The sequence below is a fragment of the Poromitra crassiceps genome (genome assembly GCF_964638095.1).
Source record: "Poromitra crassiceps genome assembly, chromosome: 23".
Classification (NCBI taxonomy): domain Eukaryota; kingdom Metazoa; phylum Chordata; class Actinopteri; order Beryciformes; family Melamphaidae; genus Poromitra; species Poromitra crassiceps.
Window position 1 is genome coordinate 22,474,663 of NC_139639.1, and position 20,326 is coordinate 22,494,988.

Here is a 20,326-nt window from a genome sequence, read left to right on the forward strand (position 1 = left end):
GGCCTCTCATTGCTGTTGTGTTTTCTGTCCTCAGGTGCATGATGAGCCTCCTGCGCGGTAGCCGTCGCTGCTAGTCAGGCGCCGCACCATGGCCAAACCTGGGAGTGACAGAGATGGAGCCATGGTGGATAAGCAGGGGGGGAAGAAGGTACGCACTGACAAAAAAGCACTGAAGATGACGCACTTGGGACACTTTAGCTGAAAGTGTCCCATTTTAGACTTTATTTTCTCCCTGATGTGACACGGATCTGATGTTTTCTAATGAGAGTGTGCAGTAAAAAGCTGCATGGAGTTGCCTTTTTTTTTTCATTTCCAAAATCTGGACCATATGGATATGCTATGACATTGGATCCCAAGACATCTGACTTGTATTTATACTTACATGGGAATGGGTGAGCGTTGCCATGACGAGAAGTAAATCTCACGGCACCCACCTGATACAAATGATGATGATGGAAAGAAAGCAAAAAAGTCATACTGTTTGGCGAGATGCTTCAATTCAGTCAGTCAATACGTTGAAGGCACACAAAATAACAAATGTGTACAAAACAAGCAGAGGTATAAATATGAAAGGGACATTTTTACACCGCACAGGGGTCCATTGCTGTTAGTTCATATTGGTATCAGATATGGGTTACAACACCTAAAGAGTAGGTACCATATAAACGGTCATAAGCTGATGAGATATGAGCAGCAATTCAATTGAACATGAATGCCTAATGATTGATTATTATTGAATGCCTGCAGTGTTAGTGTTGAAATATTAGTTTTTTTTTGCACATTTCTTGTACCTGGGCACCTCTTTTTTTGTAACATTTTATATACCAGGGGAATCTCACTGAGAGAAATGCTCTCTTTTTCAGGAGTGCCCTGTTCACTTTCACACACTCACACACATTCATACCTGGAAGCTGCCCAGTACAACCACAGTCTGATCTGCTGGCCACTGATCAGCTCCACTGGAGAGGTTGAGGTTAAGGGCCTTGCTCAAGGGCACCTCAGTGGTGGTAATGATGAGTGAGGGGCAAACACTGCTTTTTCACTTTCCCCACCCAGCTTTTTCCTACCAGTCCGGGAACTGACGACCTTCTGGTCACAAGCTCACTTCTCTAACATTTAGGCTATCACCACTAGCGTTTAGGCCACCACTGACTGCCCTATTCTATCACATGGATAAATTCAGAGGGTTTTTATGCGATGTCTGCAAAAGGACTCCAATATGTAAACACATGTTACACCCTCAGATTGGAACACTACAGTTTAGCTTCAGGGAAAAAGCTAGCTCGCTAGCAAGGATACCAGCCTCTCTATGCCTACTTGCATTGAAAAGTTACAATCATTTTGCACTCTTTTGACAGTCGGATACAAAAGTCAACGTAGATGCTACAATGTCAGGCTAACATTGTTTAGACCTGATCACCAGTGATCTAACAATACATGCTTAGGTGGGAATTGAAGGTGCAACTGATACCAATTTTTCAAAACCGTTAGAAGTAACGATCGGAGTACTACGCAATTAACATTCTTGTCTCCTAGTGCCCATTATAAAACAATTAAGGGAGCAAGAGCTTCATTGGGTCAAAATATTTAGTGAAAATGTTATTGTTATGAGAATAATTATAACATTGAAAATGAGAAACATTTTTCTTTCACAAACAGTATTCAGTATTTTTATGTGGGCTCGCCAACCAGTGTCAAGAACAGCCAGAATTCAAAATGTCTGAAGAAAACCTATATTGCTGCACATGTTGCTGTTTTTGAGTAATGCAAAGTACCTCATTGAATATGTTAAAGGGGGACTATATTGAATAAGAATACTTCTTCTTATCCTCTTCCCCAAATAAATCCCATGCATTTATACCAACATTAATAAGTGATTCTGTTTTCCCAAATGTGACAGGGGCAAATGTTACTCTTTCATTTTGAAGGCAGACTCCCCTCTCTTCTTGTATGATTGTAGCTGCTTCACCTTTCCTTCCCCCTCCACATTGCCAGACACCTCGGCTTTGCACAGCTGGCACTTTTCAGCGTGGTGATTCTTTGATCTCAGTGAAGCAGACATTTTTCCTCCAGCCAGAAAAGTCTTTTACTGCGCCAAAGCTCCGCAGCTCATTTAAGTATTGATATCGGCACAGCTTCCTCTGCCAATCTGAGTGCCAGTACTTGAAAGCTGCATCAGCACAAATTCTGATATTACAGGTACATCATATATATTAATGCACCTCTAGTCTACAATTGACTAGCATGGTTTATTATGTTTTTTTTTTTTTTTTTTTTTTTTTTTTTCTTTTCTGTTGAACTCAGCTTCTGCATCTACAGAGGAAAACAAAGTCGCTACTCATATGAATTCTTCTGACCTTTTACTCCCTAAATAGTGGCATGGCAGGGGCCCAGTCGTGGGAATAAGGTTTTGGGAGAGTCATTACTCAGGAAAACCTACCTGCTGTCTGCAAGACCCAAACAAACAATATGCTGCAGCAGAGACACATCACACTCTGTAACATAACCGTCTGCACTCGGTTATGTTAGTGTCAAGTTTTACCAAGCTTTAGTCTGCTCTGAAATATTACCCCCCATGCTGAACTCAACCCTATTGTCCTCCGACTGTTCCTGCTAGTTTACAGAGCTTTCTGAATGGGGCTGCCTCTGTGTGTTCGCCGTCATGAGTGTATTGTTTGTATACACACACACGCACGCACAAACACACACATATATAAGGCATAACCCATATATGTGGCCGCACCTTGACATGCCTGATTCTTATGTTTTATTTTTCCCGGCAGAGCAAAGACAAGTTATCCCCCTTCACCAAAACTCCGAAGCTGGACCGGAGTGAATTGCTGGCGAAGGAAGGGAAAGCCAAGTCTTCCATGAAGCGCAAGCTCTCCTTCACGAGCAGTCCGCCCCGGACAGAGGAGCGAGACTCCGACACCGGTAAGGGCTGCTGCCACTCCTCCCCTCGCTTCCCTGCAGCCATGCTGCTGGCTCCCTGCCATGTCCCCACACTGCCCCCTTGTGGCCCATTGTCAAACTGTTCCTTTTGGGACAGTCTAAAGGCCAGAGGATCTTGTCGGCCTGTTTGGCATCAGGATCCAAATCTGTGTATGAAATTGCTGCTTGTGTTGAATAATAAGATATCAGCCAAGATGCTCTTGAGGAGAAAACTGAACTAATTTGGGGGGGGGGGGTATCATGTTAGAAAACATTTCTGCCAGAGCAAAATCATTTGAATTTTGTGTGTGTGATTTCTGGCTGTTACCTCTTGATATGAGAATACAATTCATATTGATAAACTTTCCTTCCCTCTCATGAGATTACATGGTCCTCTAGACTTTGACATGAAACCTTGGGGTCTTGGTCTTTTGAGCCAAGCCTGGTGGTGTAATCTACTGTGCACAGTTGTAAGACGATTTGTAATAACTGCTCTTTTTGAGATCGTATGAGCTCTTTTTGATAGTAGTTGAATTTGCATCACTGCTCCTATGGAATTAGAGTAGAATATTGGCATACTTTGTCTTGTCTTGACTTTAGTAACACACACATGCAGAGTTCCTGGTAACTGATTGTAATGCTGAGGAGGATGAAGCACTGCGCCTCAAGCCATTAGCTTAACGTTGGAGACGATGTGAACTTGGAGCCTTAATCATCATCTTCTTCTCTTTTTTTTTTACTTGTGTAAATAGACTGTATTCTATTACTATCATTCTGTTAGAAGTTAAAGTATATGTTTAGGCCAGATCTTAGATCTGAAAATGGGCTGGTATATGGTACAGCTATAATTACAGCAATTGAAAGGCACTGAAGCTTTTTACTGACTGTACTTGAGGTCCTACAGATTTGCATTTGTCTCTGTAGTAGAGCAAAGCTCAACATCATGATTTCCATTGTGTGGTCCTGCATCACTTTGCCGTCTCCTCTGCTGTAGACCTAGACCGTCAATTGTGACTTCATGTTGCACAGGACAGGTTATAAAGCCAAACTAGCATGGTGGGTGGCTTTGCCTTCCACCAGCCTTTCCCAGGGAGTCTTAGCTCCTCTGTGCTGATCAGCTGTAGGGCGGAGAGGGAGGTAATGACTCTGCTGACCACCTCAGATCTTCTCTCCTGTCTCCTGTGTCTCCATGACTCATAATCTGTGCGTGGAGTGCGAGTCTGCCATTGTGCCTGTCTGTATCTGTATCTGGGTACATGTGAGACGAGGAGGGCGAGCGAGAGAGAGAGCGAGCGTGTTGTGCCTGTCTGTATCTGGGTACATGTGAGACAAGGAGGGCGAGAAAGAGAGAGAGAGAGCGTTAATGCGGTGCTTTCCTACCCCTCCACCACCCCCTTGCTCTCCCCTCCCTCTCCTCCCCCCCCCCCCCCCCCATCCTCTCTGCTTTGCACTGTAGATGACTCAGACCCAGGCCAGTCGAGTGAGACCTGGGGAGAGAGATTAGTACCTCCCTGCAGGATATACGCAGGTAACCGCTGCAGCCCGATCCTCAGCCAAACCCCCCCCCCCCTTCCGTGTCCTCTTCAAGTCACGTCACCCCTTAACGCTGCTATGCTGCTGTATTAAACACACACACACACACACACACACACATGCACGTGTGTGTGTGTGTGTGTTGTCGCCCTGCATCCACACCCCTCTCACAGCTCACGCATGTCTGTGTTAGTAACAACCCACTGACAGAGAGATGGGGGGGGGCCCCGCACCAAGGAGCGCCGTTGGCACTTGGCTGGCTTTAAGAGAATGCAAATTCTTTTTCAAACCTCATGCTTGTCATCTGTTTCTCCTCGTGCTCCGACAGATACAAGGGGAGGAGGAAAAGACGGCGTCACCGTGCCGATGATGTTGCTATTAGAAACAACCCTGGCCATTTGTTGTTGTCTTGTCACTGTTTCTAAAGGTTACATTTCCTGGATTTGTTGTAGATAAAGATGGACCAGACAAGAAGAAGATGAAAAAGGAGGCTGGAGGAAAGAAGTGCCAGGCCAACCTTTTGTTTGGGTATCCTCTGTCGGAGCGCAAACAGATGGCTCTCCTAATGCAGATGACGGCCAACAGTCCAGGTCTGTACACACATGCCCCCTCACCTTACCAACATCCTCAACATGACTGTTACTATATGTATTGTAGGGATGAGTCGTGTATGCTTTCCCATTTTCAAGGTTGTTTGAGAACAGGTCAATGCCTAATATTTCACTTGGCTGCTTGGATGATAAGCAAGAAGCCATTCTCCTGTGTTATTTCAAAAGACTGTGACCGATATTGTTGTTGTTACCTTAAGAACCTGTCCTTTTTTATCGAAATAACCAGAGTAGGTGAAGGACGGGGGAGGGTTATGTATGCATACATATATTAAAGACCTGCTTCTGTGACACATCTTTTTCTTAAACGTTACTCACGTAGTTTGTGTTTTGATTCTTTGCTTGTGTGTCCAGACTCGACTCCCAGCCACCCCTCGCAGATGACTCCTGTGCAGAAGAAAGTCCCCAGCAGCACTTCGTCCAGACAGAAGGACAAGGTCAACAAGAGGAACGAGCGAGGGGAGACTGCGCTTCACATGGCAGCCATCCGAGGAGACGCCAAGCAGGTCAAGGAGCTCATAAGCCTGGGAGCCGACGTCAACGTCAAAGACTTTGCAGGTATGACACCCTGGACGCCAGTCATGCCATTAAGCTAACTTTCATCATGTCTCTCATATCTGTAAACGATTGTTAACAGCTGTTTTGACAGTTGTTTATTTTAGACTTGAGATATTTGCCCCTGCCATATAATTTAGGGTGAGAAATTGGTACCAGCAGCTAGCTAAATGCTGGTAAATCTTTGGTTATTGCTGGCCAAACTCGCCAACCCTAGTAGCCACTTTGATAGGTCACCAATTATTCAGAGTCTCTACTGTTCCAAAAAGCTAGTTGGCAAGTAAGTTGACACTTTTGTCTGCACGTAATACCCCATCTGAAAATATCATTGGGATACTGAGAACAGACATTGGTGCGCACATTATCATTTTGTGTGTATATGCATGCATAAGGTATTTACTTTGTATACTTACGGTACATATTCTGTAATCTTCATACTTTTTATTGTTGTTTATTGCAAATATCTTGACTCTATTCCTAGTATTTGCTGCTGAAAACACCCATTCCCCAACATGGATCATTTATGTGATCTTATTTTCAAAATTGAGAGAGTGACTGGTGAAATGTGGTATTATTTACTGGCCACTGTGGCCTGTTGACTACAATCTTGAAAGGTCTTATCAGCTTGTTTAAAGTTTCCACTCACACCGTTTCTGCCCCCTGCAGGCTGGACACCTCTTCATGAAGCCTGTAATCTTGGTTACTATGATGTGGCCAAGGTTTTAATAGCAGCAGGTGCAGAAGTCAACACCCAGGGTCTGGATGATGACACGCCACTCCATGATGCGTCCAGCAGCGGACATAAAGACGTAAGAGCTTAGCCTGAAAACAATGTGGGACTTCAGGGGAAACCGCACAGTCACACTAATTAACTCAGGGATCAGGGTTCCTTCACAGGTCTGGCATGTGTGGAAAAGTAGTTGGGTAGTAGGGTAACATCTGGTCTGATCCCCCAATGTTCATATGTTGACGCATTTTATACATAAATTGACGTTAAACATTAATTAAACACTTAAAATTCAGTCAAGACATGAAGCTGGCAAAAAGTTGTTTTGAAATTGAAAATCTGTAGGATTGCTATTCAATTCAGAATGAAACTTTCTCACAATAGACATTTTGACAGGCAGATCACCTTCATCAGGTGGGCTGTCTGCCAGCTTGTCAAAATGTCTGTTAGAAGAAATAGTTATGAGTGTGTGGCCATACCCACAGCATGTATTATACACCTCATTAATGAGTGTGAGTTGTGATTGTCCTGAGCTTTTCACTGCCACAGTACTCTATTCTCATTTATATGCATAAAATAATGCATATAGACAAAAGGGTCACATTTCATTGTTGAAAACGTTTGTTTGATTGCAGTTGCTGTTAATGACTTTAGCTGTTTGTTACCATTTTAAACCAAAGACTAAATTCTACTGATTTTTGATTGCAATTCGTCAAAAACAGACAAATTTCTTGTTGCTCCTCTTGGCCAGGTCTCCCTTGAAAAAGATAGTCCATCCCATTTGCATTGGGAACTAGGAATATCGCAGTTGAGTGAGATCACACATGAGTTGTCGGCGTTCCATTTAAACAGTCAGGAAACCAGCCAGGGTTAGCTCTAGCCAGGCTAGTCATTGTTAGCAATGGTAGTTGATAACAACGCATTTCGCTGTGTTTTGTGCATACAAACACTCGAGTAACATGTCAACAGATAGAAGTTAGACAGTACTGTGTGTACAACTGATTTAATGAGACACAAATAAAACAGAAGTTCCAATAAACAGTATTTACTACTCCCCCCGATTTCCACCCGATTTTCTCCCCAATTGTACTTTGTACAAATTTCCCCCTGTTGCCTAGTCGCTGCCCCACGTTCTGCCGATCTAGGGATAGCCCAGACTAGCACCATGCTTCCTCCAACACATGCACAGTTGCCAGCCGCTTTATTTCACCTGACAAGGGGAACTTCACCGGCAGGACGTAGCACATGGGAGGATCACGCTATTCCCACCAGTTCCCTTCCACCCTGAAGCAGGCGTCGCGACCGACCAGAGGAGGCGCTAGCCCAGCGACCAGATCACATACCCCCAAGCCGGAGGTACCACGGGGTGCGAACCTGCGACCCTTGTGTTGGTAGGCAGGGAATCTACCACTAAACTACCCGGACGCCTGTATTTACCGTAAATTCCGGACTATAAGCTGCACCTTTTTTCCCGTTTTTTGGCCTTTTTTGGCCCCTGCGGCTTATATAACGGTGCGGCTTATCTATGGATTTTTTCAAAAAAAAAAAAAAAAAATCTCTTTTTTAGCACTCTTTCTAACTATAAATCCACTTCTGTTTTAATTTCCTCTCTTGCCCTCTTTTCACCACACTGTATGACACTGTATGACACTGTGTGCACTGTAAAAAACAACACAGGTGGTGTTGTGTTATGTTGTTTTGTTGAAATGTTAATAAATGGGAGCTTCCTCAAACAGCCATCTCTTTCCCGACAATCCCCTCTGTGCATGAACCCTTACATATGGTAATTAAACATTAAAACACAATAAAAATAAATAAAAAAAATACCATTAAAACACCCGCGGCTTATAGTCCGGTGCGGCTTATATAAGAAAAAAATAGTCAACTTTGCAGGTGCGGCTTATACACCGGTGCGGCTTATAGTCCGGAATTTACGGTACTACAAAAAGGGCAGGGCTGCTATCTTGGATTTTTGAGATCGGGGCTGGTGAGGCTCCCCTGAGTTTGGCGGAGAAAATCCAAGGGCAGGTGACATCACATGGGGCGTTCCTGACCATAGAACCGTGAAATTCCCAGCTCCCACTCCAGTACAAATGGAATGGACTAAGATATTCTCAATGGGACTACCTGGTTAAATAAAGAAACATGAAATTGAGAAAAAGAACATCCCGCACACTAATTTCATGTGATACTCCAACGCACCTGCACCAGAGACACTTGGATGTGCGAGTATCTTCTTTAACAATAAATAAAGAAACATAAAACAAGCGTGAATTCACAGTAGCTGCGACCACATACCGTATGCAAATTTCCAAAATGCAGGATGGCAGGGGCAGCCCAGCCTACTCTGCCTCTGCCACCCTGCATTTCGAAATCCCACCACCGCCCCCTTTGAGCCAATCGGCATGAACACAAACGCACACACACCTACACTTGACCTCCATGCCAAATTTCAGCCCTCTGCCCCTGTCATCCTGCATTTCAAAATGTGCCCCCCCAACCACCCCCTTTATGCCTATGACCGAGTGACTTAGAGCTGCAGGGCGCAGCTAAAATCCAATGCTATTTTAAAATGATGATGTGTTTATTCAGTCACTGACAAGACAAACTAACCACTTCTCCTATGTTTTATGTAGATTGTGAAGCTGCTACTACGTCATGGTGGTAATGCCTTCCAGGCCAACAAGCGTGGAGAGCGCCCAGTGGATGTGGCAGATTCCCAGGCACTGGAACAGCTGTTGAAGGGAGAGGTGCCTCTGTCAGACCAAGAGGACAGCTCATCAGGTATGCAGTACAGGCTATAGCGTTTGGCTGACCTGCAGCTGATGGTTACCCTAGCCTACATATTAACATGGCTATAGTGACCTGCTGCTGATAGTTAACCTAAATATTAACATACGCCATTCCGTGGACACTCCTATACACATCATCTCACAGTACCACAAGTGCATGTTGTATGTTTTAATTTTAGATGGGCCAAACCTTACCTTATATAGTCATTGTGTATTATTAATAGTTGATAATATATTTTGTTTCTTTCCATAAAACATTATATTGTAGTCCCCGCTCTTTCGAATTAAATTGCACTTTTGTGTGCAATATATCTAGTCAGTCTTCCAATGTGATCTAATCTTTTCACACGGGTGAATGTAATAATACAGTGGATTTTATGGAGTAATAGAAGTCATTTGTCACTTGTTTTGGGTATACCTCATTTCATCTTAAATCATTGTGTGTGTGTGTGTGTGTGTGTGTGTGTGTGTGTGTGTGTGTGTGTGTGTGTGTGTGTGTGTGTGTGTGTGTGTGTGTGTGTGTGTGTGTGTGTGTGTGTGTGTGTGTGTGTGTGTGTGTATCAATGCACCCAGGTTTGGGTGGAAACAACACTGGTCTTTTTTAAATGAAGTCTTTTCTTACATCTCCACAGAGTCTGAAGACCCACCATCTGTCAATCCATCCAGTGTGGATGACGACAACATGGAGGACTCTGATGCTGAAAAGGACTCGGATGGCAAACCAGCCACAGTGAAAGCATCCTCTTCTGTGTCGGGCCTGGATGAGTACGAGTTCAAGGATGAGGAAGAGGAGGAGGACCTCAGCAAAGCCTTAAACGACAGACACATTCTGCGGAGGGAGCTACGGCAGAGGGAGAAGGAGGACAAAGATAGGAATCATGTTGCAGGAAAGCAGGGTAACAAGGCGGATTCCTCCTCCAAGTCCAAAAAGCAAAAGACTTCTCGTGTACTGCACTGCAACTCGGATACCTCCAGCGACGAGGCGGAGAGCCTTTCAGAGAAAAGGAACTCGCCCACCTGCTCGCAGAGCTCTGAGGGTCTCAAGCCAGACACGCGGTCGAAAAAGGAGAATGCGGAGCAAAAGGACAAGGGCAAAGTTAAGAGGAAGAGCAAAAGCCAGAATAAAAACAAGGAAAACCAAGAGAACGGCAAAGAGAACAGCAAAGCTCTGGTGTTCTCCGTCGCAACCGTGTCCGAGAGCACAGATAAGAGCCGGGATGAAGACTCCTTCAAGATGTCTTTCAGTCCCAAAGACGACTCATCTGTCCACCTCTTCCACCTGTCGTCCGTCAAATCTCCCAAACTGAACCACAGCCTGGCGGATAAGCAAGCGACGCCACTGAAACAGGAAAATACTAAGATGTGCGTCTCCATCAGTGACAGCTCATGTCCTGTGGACGGTGTCAAATACAACCACTACACAGAAGCAGACTACTGCACGGAAGGCTCTAGCACTAAGGGGTGCAAGCACAAAGAGAAGAGCAAGCATCAACAGAAAGAGCCCAGTGTGGACGCCGGCGACGACGGAGGTTCCAGCCCTTACAAAGAAGGCAGCATAGGAAACAGTATGGACAGCTCTGAGGGTGCCTTACGGAAGACGGATGTAGAGGGCAAAGTAGTCAAGAAGCATAAACTTAAACACAAGGAGAAAGACAAACACAGGAGGGATTATGAGCCAGAGAGGAGCCGCCACAGGCAGAAGGAGGCCAGGAAAGACAGCCACAGGAATTTGGAGTTTGACAGAGAGTTCTGGAAAGAGAATTTTTTCAAAAGCGATGAGACTGATGAACCTCTGCCAGTGAAAAAGGAAGGCGAAGACGGTAGCTCCCCTCAGAAGACCTCAGACGGCTCTCTTGTCAAAGAAGAGAGGGGCACAAAGGAGAAGCACTCCAGCAACAGGGAAAAGAGGCAGAGAGAGGAGCGGGAAAAAGACAAGGTGATGAAAAAAGATCGTAAGGAGGAGAAGGGAAAGGACACCAAGCCGAGTGAGCGTGACGAGAGAGCGGACTGCCACGGCTCAGGGCGGATTCCAGAGGAGTCGCTGCAGAACACGAGCATGAAAGAGGAGACGGAAGACAAACCCATAAGTGGGATCACAGCTGATCAAGACCAGCTGGAGCCTTCTGAAAAAGGCCCGCGCGAGAAAAATGATAAGAGGCTCCCAGGAAAGGAAAAGGAGGCCGAAAAAAATGAGAAAAGGCATCCCGACAAGGAGAAAAAGGTCAAAACGGAGCACTGTGACAAAGCCGAACCGCAGAATTCAGTGGATCGTTGGAAGGAAAAAGAAAGAACAGGGGCCATTTCTTCGCATTCGCCTGGGGATAAAAACCACAGAGAAAGTGAAAAACTTAAATCTTTCTCCACAACAAAAAAGCATGAAGACAGCAGGAAAAACAAAGATAAGTTAGATAAACGGGCTGACAGGGAGAGGCAGGAGAGAGAATATAGTGTAGGGGAGCATAGAGAAAGGGATAGGACAAATTCTGATAGTAAGAAAGGAAAACCTGTGGAAAAGAGCACAGATCATAGTAAATCTGATCGTTCCAAAGAAAAGGACTGTGATAGGAAGAAGAAAGATAAAATAAAAGATGGAGCCCTGTCCTCGAGTTCCAATCTGAAATCACTCTTGGAAGAGAAGAAAGGCTATGTGTCTGAAAGTAGCAAGTCCCTATCTCTAAAGTCAAAGGAGGAAGTTGTGAAAACACCAGAGAAGGATCGTGACCGGAGAGACAGGGACTCAGACAGGCACAGAGACAAAGATAAGGACAGGCACAAAGACCGCTCCCAGCAGGCCAAGGTCAGCAAGGCCAAATCCAATGACACAGATGCAGACAAGGCCAAATCAAAAGCCTCTCCAGCATCCCGGGATGCCAGGCCCAAAGAAAAAAGGCTTGTGAATGATGACTTAATGCAGACCAGCTTTGAGCGCATGCTCAGCCTGAAAGACCAGGAAATTGAGCAGTGGCACCGGAAACACCTGGAGAAAATCAAACAGAAAGAGCGCGAAAGACTGAAACAGCGACCATTGACCGACCCAGGGAAGTCAAAGAGTAAAGACAAGGTCAAGACTGAACCGTGCTTGAACAAAGAGCTCCTGTGCTCAAAAAGTTCAGAAGCCTCTGATGTCCATAGCAGAGATAAACCCCTGAAGGACAGCACCAGCTCCAGAACAATGTCCCTGGATGGAAAGAGCCTGTCATCTATCAGTGCGAAGGTCATGGCGGGTATGGAGAACAGCCTGAGCAGATCACCCAGGCCGGAGAGTGAGCGGTCTGGCCTCATGTCCAGGTCAGTGTCCATGGTTTCTGTTGCAAGCTCCGAGGATTCATGTCAGGCCACAACATTAACACCCAGGCCCATCGAATATGACTCTGACATTAACCTGGAAGCCTCAGACTCCCAGCCTGCATTCCTCCAGTCTTCCCTAGTCCTGCAGGCCACCAGATCACCATCTGTTCACGATAAAGAGTGCAACAGTCTTCCAGATGTGCCGCAGAGTAACTGGACGCCGCTGTCTAACAGACACGAATCTCCTTACCTCAGGGCAATTCTGGATGAGGATGCCAACGTCTTGTCTACTGAAGGTAAAGCAGTTGAAAATCTGCCAAAAGTCAGTCTGCCTACTCTACCGGCAGAGGAGACGAGAACGGAAGAGACATCAGCAGAAACGGAGGAGAGCCTCAATATTCAGAATCTGATGGACCAACAAAATGCAAAGTCAGATGTTGATTCAGGCACAGAGAGAGAAGGGAGTACCCCTGGCTCTTTAACACCCCAAATGTCAAACAGAGATGCTACCAGTAAGGACCTGACACTTCCACAGCCTAGCCTCTCCCAGGCTAGTGATCCTCACTCAGGGGCAACAGAGCAGAAAGCTCCTTCATTCTCTGACCCTCCTGTTGTGAAGGAAGATCAGTATCCAGTAGAGAATATAAATACAGAGGCAGAATGTAGTAACAAGGAACCCTCTGATCTACCACTGGTATCTCCAGCTCCTCTCTCTGTTGAGACCCCCCAGCAGAGCTCTAGCCAACAAATGGAACCCCTCCCATGTACCAGTATGGAAAGCTCACAGCAGGCAGAATCAAGTACTGCACCGGGCTCTGACCATAGAGAGAATCCTCCAGAGAGTGCCACAAATAGTGCTGAAAGAGAAGGAGAGGAAAATGTAGAAAATGTTTCAGAAGGCTTTAGAACGGAGATGTTGGGAAGTCCTGTACCATCCACCAGCACACACATTCCCAGCTCCACGACAGAGGAATCCATGCCAGGCTTTAGCAAAACAAGCACTGAACTCGAATGTTCCCAAGAGGACATGGATGTAAATAACCAAGACTGCAAGAAATTGAGACCTTCCAGTGATGCCGCAGGCCCATGTCACGAACCTCAGACGGACAAAAAGGGCAGTATGCCCCCAACATCGTCCTCTACGTTCTATTGTGCGAGCCCCGAACACAAGGCCGAAGAGACGACAGGCGTCCCACAGACCACCGAGAACAATAGTGGTGCTGCTGTCTCCGCTCCAGCAGAGACTTCCTCAGCTGAGGGCAGCCTGGTCACAGAGGGAACTCCTGAATCGAGAGCGGAGTCCAGTTCTGAGCCGATGGAGGTGACACCCGCCGAGGAGAGGCCGCAGTTCTCTTCAGCTGGTGGAGAGCAAAGTCAAAGTGCCATCCAGTCTCTGGCTCCATCCGACCCGAGCAGCAGCAATGCCTCGGGAAGCTGCTCTCCGCAATCTGCAGACCGGGACTCTGATTCTTCATGGGCCAGGGCCAAGGTCCGCTCTGCAGATGAAGACATGGACATCCACGTTCCCCATCCACGCAAGAGGAAGTTCATGCCTAAGGCGTCCACGTCCCTGGCCGGCTCGGCCACCCAACAAGGCATGGACAACTGCCAGCAGTCTCTAGCTGCTATTGTGGATGCTGTAAAGCTGGAGGAGATAGAACCCTACCAAACAGAAAGGGCCAACCCCTATTATGAGTTCCTGCACATCCGCAGGAAGATTGAGGAAAAGCGCAAAGTGTTGTGCAGCGTCATCCCCCAGCCACCACAGTATTACGACGAATATGTGACCTTCAATGGTTCCTACCTCTTGGATGGGAACCCACTCAGCAAGCTCTGTATTCCAACAGTGAGTTCTTCATTTATCCTTTTTTGAGATGTGGGTCAAACAGTATTTTTAAAGTACCAGTGTGTATTTTAAGGTCAGAATATTGGGGCAGTTCACATAATGTCAGGTAAATTGTCAATCGCAGAAAAGTAAACTAAATTGACAAGTACTTTCCTGTGACTGTTAAAAGGTACTGTTTTGACCCCAAGTCTGCTTTCTTACTATTCATCTAGACATCAGATTGCATATCAGAGAGCGCTGATAAATTGTCTTGAACGTCTCTTATTTTCTTTTGAATAGATAACTCCGCCTCCATCATTACCTGAGCAGCTGAAAGAGATGTTCAAACAGCAAGAGGTTGTCCGTATGAAACTGCGGCTACAACACAGCATTGAGAGGGTATGTTGTTTTACTCCTGGGATTTTAATTTTTTATTCTCAGTGAAGTCAGTGTCTGCTATCAATAGAAGATTTTCAGTGACACTTTTAATGGGTGGAATTGAATACAGTTGTAAATTTACACTTTTTTAAATACTTTTTGTAAACTGAAAATATATTCAGACTGGTGATTTTAAAATCACATTTGGCCTAGTAGAAAACCTGAGATCTTATTGTAAGACTCAACATTGTTGAGTAGTACTTTTTGATACCTTGAAGACTTACTGTAGATGTCAGTGTTGTCTATTTTTTATGCCAGTTTTTAACAAAACCGTTCAAAACTCATCAGTTCTAGTTTACACAATGCTCACTGTATTGATTTAACTCATTTCCTTCGCTCCCCCAGGAAAAGCTGATTGTGTCAAACGAACAGGAGGTCTTACGAGTCCACTACCGGGCAGCAAGAACACTAGCCAATCAGACTCTGCCTTTCAGTGCCTGTACAGTTTTACTGGATGCTGAAGTGTACAACATGCCCCAAGATGTCCAGGTAAGTGTCAACAGAGTCAATCATAGGTTGTGCATGTAGATGCAAAGTGGTGTACTTCTCACCGGCTGGTTAGGGAAGAAATAATTACCTGGACCACACACTGAACGGTTTAATGACAGGAGGCCTTTCAGGAGTGTGTGGAAGGAGTAGTTTCATCTTTGTCACAATCATACCTAGTACAATAAATGCACTAGTGTTATCGGTAAAGACATAATTGAGAATGTGCATGGTAACACAGCACAAGCACGTACAAGCACCAGCAGGCCCTCACATACAGTGCAAAAGAGACAGCTGACTAAATACCGTACACTATCTTCACCTATATGCATTCATGGTCTAGCTAGCACATTATTTTCAGTCAGTACAATCTGTGACAGTCCTTTTAATAGACTTGTCGTTTGTTAAGTCTTTGTGTGTTTGGTTCACAGAACGACGATGGCAAAACGTCAGTGAGAGACCGATTCAATGCCAGGCAGTTTATGTCCTGGTTACAGGATGTTGATGACAAGTTTGATAAATTGAAGGTAAGATTGCTGTGATTGTTGTTATTATTAAGGTCTGGCAGAGTTGTGTGCTTTTTAAATATTTTTTTCTCTTTTCTTGAAGGCCCTGCCATTTAGCATATTGTTACATTTGTTGTGTAGACAAATGTTCACAAATTAAGCTCTGGCTTTAATCTTTTTGGCTAATGTTCCTTCCATATTAAAACATACTCGTATTTACCAATCCATGCCAAGAAAGTATTATTTTGAGATCAAAATCAATCCCATTAACTTTTGCTTCCTGGAAATCTTTGTATTTTTAGTGGTTATTTCATGGCATACCAGTTGCCATGCAGTAAATAATTACAACCAATAATTAATACCATCAGTTTTTTTTGACCCAATAACCTTTTATATGCAACAGAAGAACCTGGCTATTAGCCATACACCAGTAAAGTGCTTTACTTGGTTATTAAATTGTTATTCAGGTTAGGTTGTTTACTTGAACCTTTGATAGCCTGCAATCGAGTCTCCCTGTTGCAATGAATAAGCCAATTAACAGAATATTCAGGAAGTTTATTTTAAATAAACTGCCTGAATATTCTGTTAATTGGCTAAATACATAAATTATTTATTTATTTTAATCTAATGAATGACCGACGACATCAAGACTGCCGTGGTGTTGCTGCCGCTGTAAATGAACTCGCCCCTAGATGGTGGCAGCGGGGAACACCTGACAATTAAGGCTGAAAGTTCAGAGTTAGGACTGGTGGGAGAGGGAGGTTTACACTGCACAGCACAAACACAAAAGTGAAAGAAGTTGCATATTTCTTTCATGCCACAGTAACCCATTTATTATAAGAGTAGGCAACGTGCTTTTCATAATCAGGAGTACAAGCCTGCTCAGGTTTTTTCTACAGAGTAATGTTTAAGTATCAGCTGAATACAATGTAGTCAGTGTCAGTGTTATGGGGTTCCATTCCCACTGGGACTACCCAGGCTAAAAATGTAAACACTGATGATACTGCAAGGTGCTATGGATAAGCGTTTACCAGATAACTTAAGTTATGTTTGAAATGGAACACGTAGAAACAATATGAGACCCATGGCCTACTAAATTTGTCAGAAGGATATCCCAAAAATATATGAATGGATTTAGGTGAAATTTGGTGAACATATTAACCTTGGACCAAGGAACAATTGATGACAATTTTGGTAGTGATCTGGGATTTCCATCATTAGACTTCCTAAGGGTGTGTTTGCAGGGTCACAAAATCTAGCCTGGGTAAACCCAGCCGCCACGTGACCTGCTCTCAGACCTGCTCTCAGTCAGGGTAAGCCTGAGAGCAGGTCACTGGGGGCTGGGTTTACCCAGGCTACACAAAATCAACTTGAACCTTAAGTACAGTAATAGGAATTATGTGTTTGGGTGTAACTGAGTTGGAGTATTGGTGAAGATTTGAGCTCTTCCTGTGTCTTATTATTACCTCCGCCAGGAAGGTTATGTTTTCAGTGCCGTCTGTTTGTTAGCAGGATTACGGAAAAATGACTGGGCCGATTTTCATGAAACTGGAAGGGGTGTAGCATGGCCCCAGTACAGTTTGGACCGGATCAGATTCCAGTCTGACTCACGAAATTTGCTTATCATAGCAGACTGGACTATTAATGTGCTGTTTCCCTCCACAGACCTGTCTTCTGATGAGGCAGCAGCACGAGGCGGCAGCCCTCAATGCTGTGCAGCGCCTGGAGTGGCAGCTCAAACTGCAGGAGCTGGACCCCGCCACCTATAAGTCCACCAGCATCTTCGAAATCCCTGAGTTCTACATCCCGCTCGTGGAGGTCAATGATGACTTCGACCTCACCCCGATATGATCCGCACGCAGGCCTGACGATGCTTTGTCACGGCGGACACGAGGGGCAAGCCCACGCGTTCCAGGGAAGGAAAGCAATGTGAAGCACTTAGGAACGAGGTTGTACACCCAGAGAGAGAGCACTTAGATGTAACCGATTTACTCCAGAGCTCTTAGTCGAAACAAGCAATGCCCTCCGCGAGGACGGGAACCAGACCGAGTGGATATTCTGTAGCACGTACAGAACCGGAGCCTGCGAGGAAATCAGGGTCCAGGCCGCAGAGGAAGCCCAGGGACCAGAGGCCGAAGGCTGGGCAGCGCAGCGCAGGGAGCTGCCGTGGGGGTGGGGGCTCCAGCGAGAAACCTGCTCCTCACCAAGCAGGGTCACACAACTGAAAGATTTCAATACTTCTTTGTTTTGCAAAGTGAGTGTTCATACATTATGTACAGACTGTGCTCTTAATTTTTTTTAACTTATTTTATACATACAGATTGTGCATTTGTAAATAGCCATGTAATTATTGTTTTAAACTTGTAAAAAACAAAACAAAAAAGTAATAGTTATTTTGATTGTAAACTCGTTCTGTCTCATGTTTTAATGGACCAAAGTTGGTTTTTATATCGAGTGTCCTCTTTGTCCTTGATGTTATCGTCGTCGTTGGCTTAAATCTTAAGCATGTGTTGGCTTTTGTGTTTTGTTTTTGTTTTTACTGTTCCTTCCTCATCTGGAGTTCTGCACCACAGCTGGTGTTTTTTTGACTTTAGCAATTTCAATGCTGTGCATGCGTTGCGTTGTTTGTACTTTTTTCCTGAAAAGCTGTACTGTGGACTTAATTGTGAGGTTTACTGAAGTGTTCCAGCTTTTTTGCGCCATTGTGTTATGTCCCTTTTTGCAGCCTCACTCCTCGTGTTGTCCATTGTGTCTTGCGCACATTAAAGTTTGTTGTGGCTTCCAAGGAAAAGAAAAAAAAGTACTTTTACAGTTTCAATGTGAGATCACAACAAAACCTATTTTTTCAACATAATGCCTTTTTGAACGATAGTTCTAAAAATATGTCTATTTTAATATTTACTTGTTACATGACTTGTACATATTTGTAATATATAATTGAATAAATTTTATTGGTTGTGAAATTCAAAAGTGTCAATTTTAATTTTTATTTGATATTTGATTAATCATAATTTCCTGTAAACAATTACGGTACTCTGCCTTGTTTTTATCTTGAAGCAAGATTGTCTTCATCCAGTAGATGGCAGTGTACGCAACACAGCACAACCCTAAAGCAACTTGGTGCACTTAGCTTAACTGCAATAAATGTAATATGACTACTGTATATCTCCCTGCCATACCAACATCAGTCTAATTGTCGGCTGCCAGTTCATAGTCAATTTAATCAGTGATGTGTTGTGGAATATGGGAGAACAGTAAAATTAGCTACTGCTATTATAGCCAATTCAATTAGTTTATTTCAAACAGTAACTGCTATGTAGTCTACTTATGGTAGTTGGGCAATTCAAACCCTTTATTTTTTTTATCCTGCTCAGTTTAACAAGTGTTTTTCCAGTATTCGAGAGCAGAAAATCTGTCTCTTCTGAGGATGCTCCATTTAATTTATTTTATTTTCAAAAGGATAATGCACAGCTGTCAGCACAGTTTGTGCAGTGCATCTCTGTCATAATGGTCATAACCTGTTCATGGTTCTGATTGTTGATTTTCTCAATAAATCTAATTTTCTCTCCATCTTCTGCTCCCTGGCTGCTGATCGGATTTCCTTCTGACTTTTTGTTTTTTAGATGCTGTGAAGAGGCTGAACCATGTTGGCTTTGAGCTTGTCATCTTGTGGCAGAATGATATCTCCTCTGTAATCTTGGAAAAATACAGAGTGACCACATATCTATGTTTCACAATACCACATTTGACTAAAATGTAAATTTAATTGGAGTGGGTAAGCAGAGAGACATTAGCTCAACTTGCCCCAGGGCTTGAGGCACATTACCCAACAAACCTCATTTTGAGCAACATGCTTCATAGCAGCTCAAACATACAGGTATACTAGGTTTATGACTTTATGTTGCACTTTATACGGCCTCAAACTTAAAAAGTATACACTTCCATTATACAATATAACTTGATGAAATCGATAAATAGCTGCCCCAGCACAGCCCCCCCCCCCCCCCACACACACACACACACACGGCTCTCTCAACTTCCTGTGCTCTCCTCCATCACGGACGGGGGGGGGGGATGAATCACTTTCCCTAAATATGTGATCACAATCACATGTTTCATTTTGAGTGTGGTTGCCTAGAGACAAGGTGGCTCATCTTACCCCACAGGGCAGGCTCAACTTACCCCCCCCCCCCCCCCTTCCCAGAGGCTTGGGTCACAGTAGTTTGGGGTGAAAACACATGTACGAGCTAAAGTAGTAGAGTGGGTTTGGGTGAGGGGGAGGGGGGCGTCAGTTGGACGCATCTCAGCGCCGCGGGACGCCTGTTCAGCTTCACGGCTTCCGAATCGCCCTTTCACACCTAATGAGCACCGCTGCCTCTCATCCGCCAGGCCCAAGATAGATAAGACTGGTATCAAAGGACTTCTTAATGTGGGGTTATGTCTTGAATAGAAAGGATTTGCGTGTGGAACAAGCCCACATCCCACCGGGGCTGCCTGCCATTGGCTAGCGTCTGAGGCTAAAGGAGGATAGGAGATCATTTTTACGCACAGGGCTTTTACGCATGGAACTCCGCGGGGCGCAGTTGTAAATTTGGCCCCGTGTTGGTATTTATGGTGCGGCGAGGGGCGTCTCTAAT

General features: G+C 44.7%; 1 protein-coding gene across 1 annotated transcript in view; it reads left to right on the forward strand.

Annotated features, from left to right (window-relative positions):
- Positions 1 to 18,012, forward strand: part of ankrd12 (ankyrin repeat domain 12) — a 41,114-nt gene extending 23,102 nt beyond the window's left edge. Inside the window, exons 3-13 of the mRNA XM_083659830.1 lie at positions 35 to 148; positions 2,784 to 2,934; positions 4,917 to 5,054; positions 5,427 to 5,630; positions 6,294 to 6,436; positions 8,991 to 9,138; positions 9,779 to 14,280; positions 14,560 to 14,658; positions 15,043 to 15,186; positions 15,615 to 15,710; positions 17,355 to 18,012. Of these exons, the coding sequence (XP_083515956.1) occupies positions 89 to 148; positions 2,784 to 2,934; positions 4,917 to 5,054; positions 5,427 to 5,630; positions 6,294 to 6,436; positions 8,991 to 9,138; positions 9,779 to 14,280; positions 14,560 to 14,658; positions 15,043 to 15,186; positions 15,615 to 15,710; positions 17,355 to 17,540 (5,871 nt within the window). The 5' untranslated portion in view covers positions 35 to 88 and the 3' untranslated portion in view covers positions 17,541 to 18,012. The remainder of the gene's footprint in view (positions 1 to 34; positions 149 to 2,783; positions 2,935 to 4,916; positions 5,055 to 5,426; positions 5,631 to 6,293; positions 6,437 to 8,990; positions 9,139 to 9,778; positions 14,281 to 14,559; positions 14,659 to 15,042; positions 15,187 to 15,614; positions 15,711 to 17,354) is intronic.
- Positions 18,013 to 20,326: the final 2,314 nt, after the last annotated feature.